The sequence below is a fragment of the Sminthopsis crassicaudata genome, chromosome 3 (genome assembly GCF_048593235.1).
Source record: "Sminthopsis crassicaudata isolate SCR6 chromosome 3, ASM4859323v1, whole genome shotgun sequence".
Classification (NCBI taxonomy): Eukaryota; Metazoa; Chordata; class Mammalia; order Dasyuromorphia; family Dasyuridae; genus Sminthopsis; species Sminthopsis crassicaudata.
The window spans coordinates 568,437,587-568,457,844 of NC_133619.1; the positions used below are offsets into that span (position 1 = coordinate 568,437,587).

At 35.6% G+C, this 20,258-nt stretch overlaps 1 protein-coding gene across 1 annotated transcript in view; it reads right to left on the reverse strand.

Annotated features, from left to right (window-relative positions):
* The window catches only part of C3H13orf42 (chromosome 3 C13orf42 homolog), a 30,419-nt gene that overhangs the window by 1,258 nt on the left and 8,903 nt on the right, over nt 1-20,258 (reverse strand). Inside the window, exons 2-3 of the mRNA XM_074297495.1 lie at nt 3,023-3,170; nt 308-548 (exon numbers count right to left, since the gene is read on the reverse strand). Coding sequence (XP_074153596.1) covers nt 308-548; nt 3,023-3,170 — 389 coding nt within the window. The remainder of the gene's footprint in view (nt 1-307; nt 549-3,022; nt 3,171-20,258) is intronic.

Sequence of the window (20,258 nt, forward strand, 5' to 3'; positions counted from 1 at the left end):
TGGATTACTGAACCACTGAGAAGAACCAAGTCTTTCATATTTGATCATAAACTATTCTTAGTTGTTATGTTAGGGTATCTAGCTCAGTGGGCCTGGAGTCAGGAAAATCCAAGTTCAAATTTGTCATCAGATACTTACTTTGCTGTGTGACCCTGAGCATGTCACTTAACCCTGTTTGCCTTAGTTTTCTCACCTGTAAAATGAGTTAGAGAAGAAAATGGCAAACCACTCTAGTATCTTTGCCAAGAAAACCCCAAATAGGGTCACAAAGAATTATACAGAATTGAACAATAAGTCTTTTACTTACTCTTTTTCACTGGCTCTGGGCTTAAATTTTAAGGTATTGAAAGCACCCTCCACTGCCTTGGGCAAATAAATGGGATGCCTCTCCAGCCTCCTTTGAGTACTGATTGTCCTCCTCTCGATGTTCTTCCGAAGATGACTTTCCACTATTCGAATGGTATGAGAAGTGATGTCTTCAGAGTGTCTTCGAGGAGCTCGAAGGATCCAGTTGGAGTGCAAGCTGTGTTCCTGGGAGCTGGTTGCCACTGCAAGAAATAGGGGATTGTCTATAAGAGGGAATTCTAACCTGGCAAAGGTGAATTTTGTATTAGGAATGTTTTTTGTAGAAACAAAAAAACCAGAAAGACAATAAAGGAAATAGCTGAAAAGTTTAAGATGTTTCCTATTTGGGAACAAAAATGTATACCATTTACTGGTTACAAGTTACAAGTTACAACAGGATTGCTTCTATGGGAGAAGGAGGGAGTAGGTGGAAGGTAACAAAGGTGTCCAAAAAAAGGATAGACTGTCAAAAAACATGAAAAAAAATACAGAGGACAAACACACAAATTCAAAAGGGGACAAAAACAAGGTGATTTTGTTGCTCAGTCATGTCCTACTCTGTGACTCTGTGTACCATAGCACATCAATATTGTTAATGGGATTTTCTTGGCAAACATATGGTTTGCCATTTCCTTCTCCAGTAAATTTCCTTTCTCCAGGCAAACAGAATTAAGGCACTTGCCCAGGGTCACCCAGTTAGTAAATGTCTGAGGTCGGATTTGGACTCAGGTCTTTGTGACTCCTCCAGGCCTTTTACTCTACCACCTAGCTGCCTGTTAAAACTTAATTAAACTTAATGTATCTTTTTAATAAACTGTATTAACAGAAGTTCATAGTTTCAATTTTTATTTTTTGTATTAGGAATGTTTGTTAATCAATGTTAAGTTCATAACCAAAATTATTTTTTTTAAATTTTCAATAAACCCCACATTTTTCCAGTTTTTAAGAATCAAAACAAAGGTATAAATCTCTCAGAAATATTTCCACCAAATTCTAAAAAATAGCAAACTCTTCTTCAGATCTCAGCCTTAGGAAATCTAGGGAAGTTGCACTGTTTGGGAACATTTTACAGAATCCATTGGTGATCAAAATATCCTGCACATTGCCATGAATGTCAGACCAGCAAGAACACAACAACAACAACAAAATTTAATTCACTTTGGGCACTGGATATACTTCACAAGAATTGTGGAATAATCACACCAAATGTTACCATATCCCTAAATTGGTCTAGATTGAATAAAACAGGAAAGACAGAAATGAAAATAACCATTTAATTAGACCACGTTGATAAATCATATTTCAAAGCATATTTTAAAGGTAAATAGTAATTTAAAGTGAGCTCAATTTACCTACTCACTTCTCTTAGAAAAAAACTAATAACATATTCTTCTGAGAGAGAAAAGATTCCCTCAATCTTTGCTGAGATTAGGTGGTAGGGGAGAGTAGTGGGGTGGTAATCCCTTTTTAAATCCAAATTCACCATACATTAATCTGAATTAGGGAACTGTCTCTGTGGCAGCAGTAAGTAGTGTTGGGCTTGAAGACCTGAATTCAAATATGACCCTGGACACTTGAGAGTATTTATCTTGGGCAAGTTATTTAACTTCCATTCTTTGTGGAAAGAGGACAATAATATCATTGTCCTCCTGAGGTTGTGTGAGAATCAAATGAGATATTTGGAGACTGCTTAGGACCATGCCTGGAATAGTAGTGTAATGCCGGAGAAACTGAGGCAAGATAGAGATTAGAAAGTTTTTAATATTTTATTAATTGGAGAGTTTAATTGACTGAACAGGACTCTTGTCTCAAAGTATCCAGCGACGAATGGGAGAATGCCAAACCCTTTTATAGCTTTCAAATAAAGAAAAGAAGAGCATGAAAAAGTTCTTACAGAACCTTTTGGTTCTGTCAGGATGGGGAGAGCAATAAAATCTTACTGAAAACCAGAGTCAGGATGTTTGAATAAATAGAAGTAAAGATGTCAATTGAAATATCCAGGATGGTCTTATCTCTTGGAATATTTTAGAGGGGCAGTGTCACAAATTCTTTGAAGGCAAAAGAAACTAGGAGTCAGGATGTTTGATCTGCTCCTTATCTCCCATTGACAATTTATAGCCTTAGAGCAAATGGTTTTGCTCTAACCAGAAGGGTTTTACAACTTAAGGGGACTGAGGCAGAACAGTTAAGGAAATTGAGATAGAATAATTCAGGGAAACTCAGTCGGGACAATAAGGGAAAACTAGTACAGGGAAACTGAGGTAGAACAGCTCAAAGAGACTGTGGCATAACAGTAGGGCTTAATAAATGCTTGTTTCCTTCCTCCCTTCTGTGTATACTATGGGTTCATGGTTTGAGTTCTCACTCTCATTTTAAAAATGAAGAAACTAAGGTTCAGAGATTATAACTTAATAGTAAGTTGCAAAATTGGGATTTGAAATGAGGCTCTTAAATCTTCAAATACATGGGTTTTTTTTCCACTGTAATATACTACTTCTCATCAAAGTGACTGAATGATATTAAGCTGTGAAAATGCAAGTAACTTTGACTCATTTAATAAACAAGAATTTATTAAGCACTGATTATGTACTAGCAACTATGCAATATAACTAAACCAATATGACCTTAACCAAGCCCTATTTGAAGAATTCCTTTTTCATTTCATTGGTGCATTTACCATCAAAGTCAACATCTTCATTTGGGGGCTCAGCTGCAGGAGCTCGGGCACATTTCTCTGTCTCCAGTTCGGCAATGATGGAATCGAAGAAAGCGATGGCTTCCACTACATCTGCATTCAATTGTGTGGCTTTCTTTGGTGCTATTTTCTGTAATACAGCAGTAAGAGATGAGAAGGCACTGAGCCACTATCATCCAAGATGTTAAGAAACAAATGTTTGCTGAATTGAATTGCTACCCAATTAAGCAATAAGCCTCAAACTGAAACAAATACTGAGTCTTCTATTTTGAAAATTAATGGGGTTAAATCGAAGGATTTGTTTCAATAAACATTTGCTGGAGTAAAGGCAGGTATCATAGAACTACAATTCTACTAACTAAAGAATACCTATACCTTAAGAAGAGAATGAGAAAGATATTCCAGAGCTTTTAGCAAGAATTTATGTATAGACATACTTTTTTATTTTGATTTATTGCCCTTGATATATATTAGATTTTTTTTTTACTAATTGATAGTTTGTAGCAAACCTTCATCCAGCAAGTCTATCAATACCATATTTCCAACCACATGTGCTCACAGCATATCTCTATGTCACATATTGGCAATTATCATGATATTTCAAAATTCTTCATTATGATTATATCTATTATGATGACCTATAATCAGGAATCTTTGATGTTACAATTGTAATTGTTTGGGGTATCATGAACTATACATATAAGAGGGCAAACTTAATTGATAAATGTTGTATGGTCTGACTACTCCATTGACCTGCCAACCCAGCCTCTTTCCTTCTCTTCAGTCCTCCCTATTCCCTGAGACACTATATTATTGAAATTAAGCCAATTAATAACATTACAATGAGCTTTTCATTCAAATGAAAAGAGTCAACAAATGTAGCAAACTTCATTGTTTTTATATTTTAAGAAATTGCCACAACCATCCCAACTTTCAGCAACCACCACTCTGATCAATCAACAGCCACAAAAATAAAAGCAAGATCCTCTACTCACCAAAAATTAAAATTCACCAAAGGCATAGATGATGGTTAGCATTTTTATCAATTTTTGTTAAGCTATGTACAATTTTTTAGACATAATACTATTGCATACTTAACCAACTATAACATAGTGTAAATATAACTTTTATATGCACTGGGAAACCAAAAAATTTATGTGGCTTACTTTATTTTGATATTTGTTTTATTATGGTGGTCTTGAAAAAAACCCATAATATCTTTGAGCCACGCCTTTAGGGCTTTAAGATTTGCAATGTGCTGTCACATTTGAATTTTCATTGATCTTCTTTGTTCATGATTTACTAGGCCTGCCTAATAAACAGTTTTAGTTGCCTTTGGGCACTTGGCACATGACTCCTCAATAAAGTGACAATTTATGTCTTTAAGTGATGTCATTTTTTTAATGTATACTTTGTTACAAGATTATATAATGATCAACTGTGTTGGACTAGGCTCTTCTCAACACTGCAGCAATTCAAGATATTTCCAATTACAATACTTGAGCTGGAAAATACCATCTTCATCCAGAGAGAGAACTATGGAGACTGAATGTGGATCAAAGCATAGTATTTGCACTTTTTGTTTGTGTGCTTTCTTTATCATAGTTTTTTTTTCTCTTTTGGTCTGATTTTTCTTGCACAGTATGACAAATATAGAAATATGTTTACAAGGATCACACATATTTAACCTATATTACATTAATTGCTGTCTTGGGGATGGAGGAGAATGAAGGAGGGGAAAATTTGGAACACAAAGTTTTATAAAAATGAATTTTGAAAACTGTCTTTACATGTATTTGGAAAAATAAAATACTATGGAGGGGCAGCTAGGTGGCACAGTGGATAGAGCACCAGCCCTGAATTCAAAGGACCCGAGTTCAAATTTGGTCTCAGACACTTAACACTTCCTGGCTGTGTGACTTGGGCAAATCACTTAACCCCAATTGCCTCAAAAAAATACTATGAAGGGAAAAAATAGGCAATTCTTGATACATGCCCCCCTAGACTAATGTCTACAGTATCTTTTTGGCTTTTTCCCTTCAGATAGCTACAAAAGAGGTTGGAAGTTTTCCTTGGTGTTTTAAATGGACTCTCATTATATTCCATCTAGGTTACCATTGTCACAGAAAAAAAAAAAAGGAAAGGAGTCATTTTGCAACAGTAACAACAACAAAAAGTAGCTAGGAAAAAAAGAATTACAAAGTTAGTATTGAAGTCATATGATATTAGAGCTAGATTTGGAGTAAAAAGTTCTAAGTTGATTCTGTAGCTTTAACTCTTGAAGATCAAATCTCTGAAACTGGCATAATATTTGTATTATCTATCTAAAATATTATTGTAAAAATCAAGTAATATATAAAAAGTACCTTGTAGGAGATAACATTTCAACATATCATGTTGAAATCAATCATGATTTTATTGATGTGAGCAACCCTTTACTAATGCAGAATGAAATCCCTTCACACTTTTAATAGACAAGATGTAGTAAAGTGTTGGGGTAGATAGTTGGTGTAGGACAGCGTGCTGGACTAGGAGTCAGAAAAACATTTTCCTAAGTTCAAATCAATTCTCAGACAATTACTAGCAGTGTGACACTGGGCAAGTCACTTAACTCAGTTTCCTCATCTGTAAAATAAGCTGGAGAATGAAATGGCAAATTGCTTAGCATCCTTGCCAAGAAATATTCCAAAAGTGCTCATAAAGTTTCAGAAATGACTGAACAACACTGTAGAATTATTTAGTAAATGGAATGGTAGTCTTAGGGGTCAAGAAAACTTGAAGACAGATCTTGCCTGTGGTACTTTCTGATTGTATGCTCACCAATAAGTGATTTAATCTTGTTAAATCTCAGTTTTCTCATCTGTAAAACGGGAATGATAGTAGTAACTACCTTGTGGGCTTATTGCAAGATTCAAATGACATAATATATGCAAATCACTTGGTAGACTTTAAGCATTATATAGGTTTAAGTTATTATAAACATCTTGAGCTGCTGTGCCTGAAAAAGTCATTATCTTATAAGCAGCTTCCTAGTGACCAACTTCTCCAGATTCAATTAAGCTTATCTTTAAGACACTGGTGCTGACAAATACTCTAGAAATTTTAGTTCTTTTATTGAATTGGTTGAGGTAACAGAAAAAAGAAAAAGAGAGAAGAGTTTTAATGGCTTTTCAAGGAAAGAAGTAAAATATTAGAATACCACCATGGGGGAGTAAAATAATTGTAGTTGCTAAGGGCAAAAGTCACTAGTTTCTTCAGCTCCTCCCAGTCCTTTTTAGCTTAGCTCTTGAATTGTTTTCCTTGGTAACCAGAGACATTATAAGCATTGAAAAGAATCTGCTTACCCCAGTTCCCTTGCAGTTTCATTAAGTCATCCCTTGCTGGGATGACTGGAATATATCCAACCTAGTTACCCAGAAGTATGATAGGATTTAAAAATGAAAGGTTAGCCTTACTTGAATAAGAAAAAAAAAAGAATTGGAGTAGCAGCAGGAGGGGAAAAGGAGTTTGAAAAACAAACTTACAAGTCTAAAAGCTCCTCTGGCCAGCTGGCTGGATGCAGTTGGCCAGGACCTGAAATCACAAAAGAGCTAAATAGCCCTTGTAATACAATACAAAAACTATCAGACTCTCCCCTAATAGGGGAAAAGTTCAAGCAGCAGTTGGTCATAGAAAACATAGAAACATCTAAAAAAAGAACAATGTGGAAGAAAGAACAGAACAGCAGAGGACCTACTTCAATAGGGATCCTCAGAGGTCACTGGTGGCTTTTCTCTGGAATATGGTTCTTTTCCCAATGGTTGTATGATAACTTGTGGGAAAATATACACTCTATGGTAATGGGAAGGGGACTCTTTTCTTGTAAGATCCTACTATATTATTTAATAAAAAGTCTTTTGGTTTAAAGTAATGTGCCCTCTGGTAGGCTAATAAAAGAAATGTTTCAGTGAGGGCTCATGTGCTATAATTTTGAGGGATTACTTATTTACCCATTCCCACAAAGGATCTTAAACTCAGGCAACCTTTAGGGAACACCAGGTGCCTCATCAATGATAATACACAATTATATATTGCTTTACAATTTACAAAGAACTTATCTCACAGCTACCCTTGAGGTAGCTGGTATTATTTTTATGTACTAGGAGTCAAATGAAATGCTCATGGTTGTCCAACTTGTAGTAGATCCAAGAGTCTAAAAAGGTCTTTTGATTCTGAATCTAGAACTCTTTCTATTATGCCTTCTAACCTCTTAATGTTATAAGAGTTACAGCACATGCATTATGGATAAGCTATAATAAAAGAAATAATGGTAATAATAATAAATAAATTCCTATTTCCTAAATAAGAGCCTCTCTATGAGGTCTGTGCCTCACACATGTCCAAATATATGAAATTTGTTTTTCTATGGAATGATTTTAAATAGGTTGATTTTTTTTTCTTTTATATTTGTAGAATATACTTTTGGATTTGGACCACAACTTATCATTTCCCTTTGTCATAAGAAAATAAAGAAAAGACTTTTAAAAATATATTTACAGGCCTCTAAATCTCTTTAGGTAAATTGAAACTTGTTTTTAAAAATCTACCCACAATTTCACACAAAAGGGGTAATTTGGACAGATTCCCTCGACAACCAGGTCATTTCCTAAGCATGTTTCATTGAATCATGAAACAGGAATAGCTGTCTTTTGAGACATTTTTATTGGAAAGCAGGGAGGAGTAAAATCATCTAAACACTCCAGGTTTTAAAAGTCAGTGGTGGCTTTAAGTAGTAAGACTATTTAGAGTCATTAGTTCTCATTTGCTATATCTGGCATTCAATTATAACTGTGTTTCTGAACTTACATCATAGATTATAGAGCTTGAGAGCCACAAGGGGACCTCAATATGACCCCTTAAATGAAGTAATGACTTGCCCAAGAGCCAGAGCCAAGACTAAGCTGCAGGCAAGGTGTGCTGGAGCCACCTCAAACTGGCCAGTGAGAGCCAATTGTTAAATTTTCATTGAGAAAGAACATTTACATTTCTGAAATCAGCAAAATATACAAATAAGAGCTTGGTTTATTATTGTGAACATTGCCTCAAGTAGACTTGAGACATAGATGGAAAAAAAGTGAGAATAATATGGATTAAATTTTAAAATGGGTCATCCATACTTTGCTGTCCCCCAAAGCCAGATGTTAAACATTTGCCAATCCCTCAACCTGTCTCCTGATTTTGGCTTTGTTCATTCCTTATATTTCTCTAAGCATTTCTTTATACTAAAAAAATTTACTTGAATCACATTGAAATATTATAGTTTCAGTTAAGAGATAAAAAAGTCTATAAGGATAAAGTGGACCGAGGGAAGCTTAATATGAACTACTTAGGCTGACCCTACAGTGAAAATAAGGACTGCTCTTATTTGTAATTTGTCTTTAATTTCTTGCAATTCTGAAAAGTCTCTTATACACATGGATTTAAAGAAGATATCTCAATCAAGGTAGAGAAAACTTGCCTCTGACACTTAATTGGCTGGGAGACCCAGTGGCTATTGCTATCCCCATTTTACAGATGAGGAAACTGAGACAGAAAATGTTTCAATTACTTGGCCAGGGTCACACAGACAATAAAATTTGAATCCAGGTCTTCCTGACTCTGGATCCAACACATATCCTTTGTGCCACCTCTCTATTTTGATTGAGATATCTTCTTTAAATACATGTTAAGGGTTGTCCTTTATTAGACTTCCCATCACATTTTGGTCCTCTTAGAACAAAAAAACAAATTGAAGTGATTAATTTGGATAACATATGGAAATGCATTTCACAAACCTCAAAGTGCTATATAAATGATAGCTCTCAGAGTTATTACTCTTGCCTCCACAGTATTCCATTTCGCACCATAGGATCACAATTAGAGGTAACTGAGGTAGCTTGCTCCCAGAAGGTGGGGCAGCTGGGTGGTACAGTGGATAGAGCTTGGAATCAGGAACCCTTCCTGAGTTCAAATCTGACTTCAGATACTTAGCTGTATGAGATTGGAAAAGTCACTTAATCCCTGTTTGCCTCACTTTCCTAATTTGTAAAATGGTTGGAGAAAGAAATGACAAATTAGTATTACTGTCAAGAAAATCCCAAATGGGATCATGAAGAGCCAGACATGACTGAATAATGGCTGGACAAAAAATCCTCAGAAGATCATTCTGAAGTGCTTATAAGGAATTTGGCTAACCTTAAAGCTCTATATAAATGGTAGCATTATTATAAGTTGAGTTAGAAGAGACTTCAGAATTGATCTAATCCAACTTCTTACTGATGATGGAAATGCAGCTAAGGAGTTTAAGTGACTTACACAACGTCACACAAACAGGCAACACCAAAGTTTTCACTTGAACCCAGGTCTTCTGATCACAGATTCAGATTTTCATAGAAGTCCTGCTGCCTTCATCTGGGTGGTTTGCCAATTAGTCTTCCACTTTACCTGGTCTATTCATCTTCAAATGACTGGAAAGTTTGACATTGCAATTAAACTCAAAGCAGTCTGAATATATTACCTTGTTTCAACCAAACAGGGCATTTGAACACTTAAACATTGAAAATAAGCATTGATCTCTTACCTTTAGAAGACTCCACAAAAGAAACGAAACGCTGATTATTTACACCATTGGGCAGAAGCTACTATTGTTTCTCTGGATTCTTGTTGGGGAGGGGAGGGGAAGAAGGGATGGGGAGGGGTTTGTATGACTTGTCCAGGATCACACAGCTAATAAGTGTTTAAGTGAATGAGGCTGGATTTGAACTCAGCTTCTCCTGACTTCAGGATTCATTGCACCGTCTAGCTGCCTTGTATTTCTCTGAATTCTGTGAGTCTCTTGTAAGTCATCTGGAACTATCCCTGAGAAGATATCTTTCTTTTCATGCAAATTTATGATTAAAATAAATCATGATTGGATCATTGATCCATCTTCACATCTAAGCTGGGATTTACAACCTATTTTGTGGCATCCTTTGTGCTCTCAAAAGTTTGCCAGCCTGATCTCAAAACTGCAGCCCAGTATTTTGTTCCAAACATAGGAACTTTTTACTGGCTTTCAAAACTCATTGACTCTAAACCTGTAGACTTCAGGAAATCTCAGAAGAAGCTTCAGCTTCTTCTTCTCTTGCACCTGGTACTGCTCCAGTCAGACACTTCAACAAGTAAACTCATGAGTTGACCTCAAACAGACTGCTCTTCTGGGGCTTCTTCAGAAGCCTCTGATGTGCTATTCATCCCTTTATCATAATAAAATTCATTTCTTTTGAAAGACCGTTTGAATTCTAATTGTGACTGAAAAAAGTGAAAAATTACTTATGCCTGACCAATCTGAATATCTAGGGACCAAGACTTCATTATTCAGAAATCAGTCCTTCCCATAGAAAGATCTCCTCTAATAAGCTGGTCATATTTCTTACCCTTCTTGGCCAAATACATTAAGTTCAACCAATTTATTAGTCATTGAAAGTATAGCATCCATAGCAGGGTCTCTCCTTCCACTAGAGGCATTTTGATGGCATTGGATAGTGTTGAACATTGGTGCAAGACTTGAGTTGTAATTGTGCTTATTAGGTGTGTGACTTTGCCTCCTCATAGCCTCAGTTTCCCTACCTCTAAAGTGGGAATGGCTATATTTTTTTAATCACACACTAGCTTCTCAGATTAATCATGAGATGCAAATGAAATAGTGCATGGAAAACCACTCTGCAAAGTTTAAAATATTGTATAGATGCTGGTTGTAATTACAATAATAAGACAGTTGCAGTAGGGAAGCAAGACTACTGGATCTGGGAATCAGAAGACTTAGGATGAATCCTGAATCTATTGTTTATTAGTTTTGGGACCATGGGCAAAACCACTTCCTTTCTCTGGAACTCAGTTTCCTTATTTGTAAATTGAAAGCATTGAATTAGATGCTCTCTTAGGAGCCTTCTAGCTATAAATCCTATAATTATAATTGCTTTAAGTAATTAAAAAAAACAACACTTCTCATACATAATCTCAGGGCAGCTTAGAAACACAGTGGGTAGAGTGCCAGCCCTGGAATCAGGAGGACCACAGTTCAAATCCTCAGGCACTGGATGTATGATCCTGGGCAAGATACTTAACCTTGTTTGTCCATTTGTAAAATAAACTGGAGAAGGACATGGCAAATCACTTTAATGCCAAGAAAATTCCAAATGGGGTTATGAAGAATCAGACATAATTGAAAAACTACCAAGCAATAACAACATTATGTGTGTATGTATATACATAATTATATAATTTGTATGTATATACATATGTCCATATACACACATATTTGTGTGTTGTGTGTATATATATTCATCTGAGTTTCAAAATAAATCTGTATTTATGTAGTTAGTATGTCTTTTTTATTTTATGTATTTAGTAGTTAGTATGGGAGGTACTATGAATATGTTGTTCCCATTTTGCAGAGAGTTGAAATGACTTGCTAAGATCATTTGGGTGTTCTTTATTGGAGTTGGGATGTAATTCAGGTCTTCCAAATCCTTATTTTTCTCTTTCCTGACCATCCCCAGCTGACTTTAGTATAGATCATTCTTCCTCCTGAGCTATACTCCTGCATTTGTCCTAGTTAACTGCATTCCTTTGTTTCTAGTAACTTCACCCAGATTCCTCAGGGATTTGAACTCTTCCTATTTCAATGACTCTGTTTCCCTTCTTTCCCCAATCTGTTTTTATCTTAAAAAAAAGTCTCACATTTACATAGTGCTTAAAGTTTTCCCAAATACTTGCTCCACAAAGACCCATGAGATAGTTTGCTATTATTGTCCTCATCTTATAGATGAAGAAACTGGGGCTTAAAGAAACTAGGTGACTTTCTGGTGGTCACATAGCTAATAAGTACTAAAGGTGAGATTCGAACCTGAATTTCTGCCTCCCGAGTCTAATGTACTTTTAGCCTCATCTAATTTTCAGGAATTCTATTCATTATTCAGTTCAGTAATGAAATATCAAACCAGAGAATTATGTTATTCAAGGCACATCATTTTCCACATCCAGGACAGTAACTCTAGGTTGTGGTCTTTAAGCTTTCCAAGTCTCTGGATTCAAAGCTGAACCCTTTCAATCATGACCATGACAACCCAAACAAATTTTGCTTGACTATACTTCTTTGTTACAAGGAAGAGCTTCTTATGTAGTGGTGGAGAAGGGCAGGGTGGAAGAATAAATAATAATGAAGAGGTTATGATCATGATGCATTTAAGGGAATACTATGCAAATACATGGAATGCAGAGAGATATTTGGGAAGATGGAAACATATAGATGGAGCAATGCTGACAGCACCATAAGGCATTATTATATTAAAAGGAATAAGCAATGGATTTGAAATTTCTTAAATAATCACTATTTTCTGGGCTTTTGGGTATGGAAATGTTCATGTTTGTTGGTAAATTTCTAATTCATAATCAAGACTATTTAAAGGGGAAAAATGTTGAACTCTAGCTATTTAGTGTCTATATGTGGACTGTTCAGTTGCTTCAAAGTTGGCTGACTGTAAAGAATGGAATAAATAGTCTCTTCCTTCTGACATGTTCTAAGTAAGTGTTCAGCTTTTTCACCTCACAACTATTCCCTCTGCTATCCTATTCCTTTGTACCTTTGTGCCTATTAGTTTTGGGATTCCTTCTAACTTACATCAGACCACCATCAAAGGAACATGTAACAAAGTCTTCATAATGTCAAATAGAGAGAAATGAATGCTTTTTTTCTTTGTTCTTACTGGGATAAAGAATAACGGTTTCAGGGAAAAGAGATGATGAGTGAAGTGACATTGAAGGATAAAGTAACAGAGAGAGACAGAGACCAGAACAAGTGTGGAACCTGGGAACAGAGAGTAGTGGGCCAATTCAGAACTGGAGGGGCCTCAGAGCTGAAAGCTTGTGGACTTGTCCTAATGGAATATTTAGTGCAGTTTTACTAGCTTAAAATGATTAGTTTTAACCCAACACAAATAAAATTAAAACTTAGGCTTTTTAGTGCACTTTTAAACTATTATACTGTTAAAACTGCACTAACCCTTTTGGGGACAGGCTGTATGTAGCCTAAAGAAAAAAAGGGAGGGGGTGGTTTGTTCTGTTTGCACAATAAAAATGGTCCTAGAATCAAGACCCTTGAATCCAATGACTGCAAGAATAAAAAAATTTAGTCTCAGATATGGATACTCAGATAGCTGTGTGATCTTGGGCAAATCACTTAATCAATGTCTGACTAACTATTTTCTATTGTAAAATGAGAATAATATTACCTATCCCTCACCTTTGGGGTGAGGATCTCTAATGAGATAATATTTGTAAAGTGCTTAGCACACTTAGCTTAGCACATAGTAGGTACTATATAAATTTTAACTTTTATTATTATTATTTTTGTTGTTGTTATTATTAAGGCCTGAGAAGTATGCTTCATACATACAATGTTCCTGTATAGGAGTTTTATTAGAAGTTTTATAACCCTGAACTTTGGTTCCCTTAGAATTTTTCTATGGCCACATAGTTAAAGGACAATTCTACTCTATGGCATCTATCTTCAGATCTTGATACCTAATTTTTGGAATTTACTGTGGTGGAATAAAGATTGTCCTCTACTTGATGAATATATATATTCATACAGCTTTCAGAGTTAAATATTATATGATATATATGATATTTTACTTTGAAGGTTATATGAAATCTGGAAAATGTTTTTGTCTGTATCCCTGGGAACTTAGATACTAATTCTATCCAAGCTATGTTAGCCAAAAAGAAGTATGGGATCTGAATGATTATCCTCTAAGACTGAACATATGAGCCTACTGTTTTAGTATTTCAATAAATGGGTTATATACAAATAAAGAAACTAAGACACAGAAAGAGAAGACTTGGCCAAGATCAAATGGTCAGTAAAAGCCAGGAGTTTGAATGACATAAAGCTAGAATTTAACATTCTAGTCCACAGATTATATACATGCAGACAAAGAAACTGAGGTAGAAAAAGAGCCTTGCCTAAGATCAGATGGCCAGTAAGGGCTAGGCTGAAAATTTAAGTCTTGAAATGCCTTTCTCATGACTCCTGTCACTATATAACAGATCTCTCTTATACAGAAGTTTTCAAGGTGCTTCAGTAACTAAACTCCTCTAGATGGATGAGGTCCAAGGCAGGATTAACCTATATTGAATTCCCCTTTAGAACCAAAACCACTATGGGGAGTTTCCAAGGTCCATCCAAGACATTGCTTCTCAATCAATCTTGCCTTTTCTCTTGGGCATTTTTCCCTCTTATCTGGACCGTTGCTACAGGTTTATCTCTTCATTAAACCCAGAAACCTGAATTCCATCTGCAGACTTACTAGTGTCACATTGAGCAAAGGGACTGTGTTCCATGACGCAATGACACTTTTATGCAACCCTACAGGCAGCTCTAAATAGAATGGACTTTTTTCCTGCCATATCACATTACAGACTCTTGTCCAATTTGCTGTTCACACTCATCTCTCAGCAGTTTTCAAAATTGACCCTTTCAAACTTTCACCCAACTCCCCTCCATGGGTCTGTATTTAAATTACTTCTTTTCACACATGTAATAGTATGCAGCTTTCCAAACCAAAGCCTATGGGTTTCTTGCCCAGATTTCTAATCTCTATTGGACTGTTTTATATCCTTTTCCTAAGTTTGCTCTTTGAAGCTCAGAACTCTGGGATCTTCCCTTCTTCAAGGTGATGAGAAAACTTTAGTCAGACCACCAAATATACCTCACAGAGGGCATTTAATGCATCTACAAGATCAGGTTTAGAGCTACAAAAGGTTAGAGGCAACCCTGTACAAAGAATTACCTTCATGCCAATCAAACTGCCAAAAAAGTATTTTAAAGAAGTAGAAAGACTTCCTGCCAAGATGGCGGCATGGAGCCAGACTGATGCTTGAGCTCCGCATTTTCTCTCAGAACTTACTTCATGACAAGCCTCAGAGTTAATGCTTGACTAGAAAAGAAACCCACAAATAATCACCAACAGAAGACATCCTTGAAATTTGCCAGAGAAGGTCTGTGTTTGCTTGGGGCCTCCCCAAAGTCCCTGCTGGGGACTAGCAGACTGAGGGCAGGCAGCAAAAGGGAGGAAGGCAGCTCACACAGCTCAGACCAGAGTGGGGAGGGGTGAGATCTCTGCTGTTTCTGTGGAACAACTTTTACTCCAGTGTGGATGTTCCATCTTCGCAGCAAGCCAGGATCAGCAGAGAGGATGTAAACACCGAAAGTAAAGAATAAAACCCCAGAAAGCCAGCAACTCTCAGGGACCCGGTCACCCCCACCCCCACCCGGAGTGACTCAGTGCTTTCTCAGAGCCTCAGAGCGCAGATGCAGCACAGCCATCACTGTCCTGTTAGTGCCTCGATGCTGTCTCCCTCAATCTGTAGAGGAAGCTACCATCCAGCCCCATCCCCCCCAAAAAACAGATCAATTGTTTCTCTTGTCAATTTGTTTTGTTCGATTCCCTCTCTGACAAAATGAACAAAAAATTCAAAAGGGCTCTAACCATTGACAGCTTCGGTATGGATAGAGAGCAGACTTCAAACTCTGAGGAGACTAAAAGCAGACTGTCTCCAGAGGAATCCCCTAAGGGGGATATGAGCTGCTCCTCAATACAAAAGAATCTCATAGAGGAAATCAAAAAGGCTCTTACAAGAGAGGTAGAAGAGAAATGGGAAAAGGAAAGGGAAGCTTGGCAAGAGAGCCTGGAGAAGTTATCCCACACATTTAAAGACAGAGTGGATAAAAAAAACAAATCATTGAGAAATAAAATTAGTGAACTGGAAAAAGAAAACAGCTCTCTAAAAAATAAAATGGATGAAATGGGAAAAAAATCCATAGAAGAAAAAAACTCACTTAAAAACTCAAATGGACAATTACAAAAATATATTTAAAAAGTGAAGAAAATACATCATTGAAAATTAGACTCGAACAAGTAGAAATGAATGACTCAAGGAGAAACCAAGAAGTAGTCAAGCAAAACCAGAAAAATGAAACAATTGAAAAGAATGTCAAGTACCTTATGGAAAGACAACAGACCTGGAAAACAGATCCAGGAGATACAATTTGAGAATAATCAGACTCCCTGAAAAATGTGAGGGAAAAAAGAGCCTGGACACTATTTTCCAGGAAACTATCAAAGAGAACTGCCCAGACAGTTTGGAAACCAAGGGTAAAATAGACATTGAAAAAATTCATTGATCACCTACTGAAAGGAACTCTAAAATCAAAACGCCAAGAAATATAGTGGCCAAGTTCAAGAACCATCAGACAAAGGAAAAAATACTGGAAGCTGCTAGAAAAAAGCAATTCAGATATGGAGGAGCCACAATAAGGATAACCCAGGATCTAGCAGCATCCACATTAAAAGAACGAAGGGCCTGGAACATGATATTCCAAAAGGCTGAGGAACTTGGTATGCAGCCAAGAATGGCTCAGCAAAAATGAGCATCGTTTTCCAGGGAAGAAGATGGACATTAAAGAAATAAATGAATTCCATCTATTCTTGATGAAAAAACCAGACCTACACAAAATGTTTGATCTTCAAATACAGAACTCAAGAGATTTCTAAAAAGGTAAAAAGAAATCTTGAGAACTATATTTCTCCCATAAAGATATGTAAAGAACACATGTATAATTTGTCCTAGAAACTAGAGGTGGAAAGAAAATTATATCATAAAAAAGAGTATAGTGGTGGTACTACATCTCATGAAGAGGCAAAGGTAACCTATTATATCTGAGAGAAAGAAAGGAGGGAGATGAACATAGTGTGTATCAATAGACATATTTGATTTATGGTGAAACTTCTTCCACTTCATTGAAAAGTGAGAGGGAAGGAGTAAGCTAAAGGGAAGGCAATACAGAAATTGTGAGAAAAAGGAGTAAAATAGGAAGAGGAACTTTAAGGTGGGGGAAGGCTACTAAAAACGGAGAGCTGTGAAAATCAAGTGGTGTTCACAAGTTTAATACTGGGTAGGGGAGTAGGAGGGAAGGAAAGGAGAAAAGCATAAGCAGGGGTTAACAGGATGGCAAGCAATATAGAATTAGTCATTCTAACCATAAATGTGAATGGGGTAAACTCCCTCATAAAGAGGAAGCAGTTAGCAGACTGGATTAAAAGTCAGAATCCTACTATATGTTGTTTACAGGAAATACACCTGAAACAGGGTGATACATTCAGAATAAAAGTAAAAGGGTGGAGCAGAATCTACTATGCTTCAGGTGAAGCCAAAAAAAAGCAGGGGTAGCCATCCTCATCTCAGATCAAGCAAAAACAAAAATTGATCTAATTAAAAGAGATAAGGAAGGACATTATATCCTGCTAAAGGGTAGCATCAATAATGAAGCAGTATCATTATTAAACATATATGCACCAAGTGGTGCAACATCTAAATTCTTAAAAGAGAAATTAAGAGAGCAGCAAAAAGAAAGAGACAGCAAAACTATAAGTGGGAGATCTCAACCTTGCACTCTCAGAATTAGATAAATCAAACCACAAAATAAATAAGAAAGAAGTCAAAGAGGTAAATAGAATACTAGAAAAGTTTGAAAAGATAGATCTTTGGCGAAAGCTAAATGGAGACAGAAAGGAGTGTACTTTCTTCTCAGCAATTCATGGAACCTATACAAAAATTTATCATATACTAGGGCATAAAAACCTCAAAATCAAATGCAGTAAGGCAGAAATAGTAAATGCATCCTTTTCAGACCACAATGCAATTAAAATTACATTTAATTAAAAAGCTAGGGGAAAATAGACCAAAAAATAATTGGAAACTAAATAATCTTATACTAAAGAATGATTGGGTAAAACAGCAAATCATAGACATAATTAATAACTTCACCCAAGAAAATGACAATAATGAGACATCATACCAAAATGTGTGGGATACAGCCAAAGCTGAAATAAGGAGAAGTTTTATATCTCTAGAGGCCTACTTGCATAAAATAGAGAAAGAGAGGGTCAACAAATTGGGCTTACAACTAAAATTGCTAGAAAAGGAAAAAATTAAAAAACCCCAGACAAACACGAAACTTGAAATTCTAAAAGTAAAAGGTGAGATTAATAAAATTGAAAGTTAAAAAAAAATATATTGAATTAATTAATAAAACTAAGAGTTGGTTCTATGAAAAAACCAACAAAATAGACAAACCTTTAGTAAATCTGGTTTAAAAAAAGGAAAGAGAAAAAGCAAATTGTTAGTCTTGAAAATGAAAAGGGTGAACTCACCACTAATGAAGAGGAAATTAGAACAATAGTTAGGAGCTACTTTGCTCAACTTTATACCAATAAATTTGATAACTTAAATGAAATGGAAGAATATCTTCAAAAATATAGCTTGCCCATATTAACAGAGGAAGAAGTAAGTAGTCTAAATAGTCCCATTTCAGAAAAGGAAATAGAACAAGCTATTAACCAACTCCCTAAGAAAAAATCCCCAGGACCAGATGGATTTACATGTGAATTCTACCAAACATTTAAAGAACAACTAACTCCAATGCTATATAAACTATTTGAAAAAACAGGGATTGAAGGAGTCCTACCAAATTCCTTTTATGACACAAACATAGTACTGATACCTAAACCAGGTATATTGAAAACAGAAAGAAAACTATAGACCAATCTCCCTAATGAATATTGATGCTAAAATCTTAAATAAGATATTAGCAAAAAGACTTCAGAAAATCATCCCCAGGATAATACACTAAGATCAAGTAGGATTTATACCAGGAATGTAGGGCTGGTTTAATATTAGGAAAACTATTAGTATAATTGACCATATTAATAATAAAATTAATAACATATGATCATCTCAATAGATGCAGAAAAAGCATTTGATCAAATCCAACATCCATTGCTACTAAAAACGCTTGAGAATATAGGAATAAATGGACTATTCCTTAAAATAATAAGGAGCATATATTTAAAACCGTCAGTAAACATCATATGTAATGGCGATAAACTGGAACCTTTCCCTGTAAGATCAGGAATGAAACAAGGTTGCCCACTATCACCATTACTATTCAAAATAGTACTAGAAATGCTAGCCTCGGCAATAAGAGCGGAGAAAGAGATTTAAGGAATTAGAGTAGGAAATGAGGAAATCAAACTATCACTCTTTGCAGATGACATGATGGTATACTTAGAGAACCCCAAAGACTCTGCTAAAAAGCTATTACAAATAATTCAGAACTTTAGCAAAGTTGCAGGATACAAAATAAATCCACATAAATCCTCATTATTTTTATACATTACCAACACAATCCAACAGCAAGAGATACAAAGAGAAATTCCATTCAAAATAACGGTCAGTAGTATAAAATATTTGGGAATATATCTACCAAAGGAAAGTCAGGAATTATATGAGCATAATTACAAAACACTTGCCACAAAAATAAAGTCAGATTTAAATAATTGGAAAGATATTGAGTGTTCTTGGATAGGCCGAGCGAATATAGTTAAGATGACAATACTCCCTAAACTAATCTATTTATTTAGTGCTATACCAATCAGACTCCCAAAAAACTATTTTAATGACCTAGAAAAAATAACAACAGAATTCATATGGAACAACAAAAGGTTGAGAATTTCAAGGGAAGTAATGAAAAAAAATTAAATGAAGGTGGTCTAGCTGTACCTGATCTAGAACTATATTATAAAGCAACAGTCACTAAAACTATTTGGTATTGGCTAAGAAATAGACTAGTTGATCAGTGGAATAGGTTAGGTTCACAGGACAAGATAGTGAATAAAAATAGCAATCTAGTGTTTGACAAACCCAAAGATCCCAACTTTTGGTATAAGAATTCATTATTTGACAAAAACTGCTGGGAAAACTGGAAATTAGTGTGGCAGAAACTAGGCATGGACCCACATTTAACACCACATACTAAAATTAGATCAAAATGCATAAAGAACGAGATCATAAATAAATTAGAGGAACATAGGATGGTTTACCTCTCAGACTTGTGGAGGAGGAAGGAATTTGTGTCCAAAGGATAACTAGAGATCATTATTGATCACAAAATAGAAAATGTTGATTACATCAAATTAAAAAGCTTTTGCACAAACAAAACTAATGTAAACAAGATTAGAAGGGAAGTAACAAATTGGGAAAACATTTTTACAGTTAAAGGTTCTGATAAAGGCCTCATCTCCAAAATATACAGAGAATT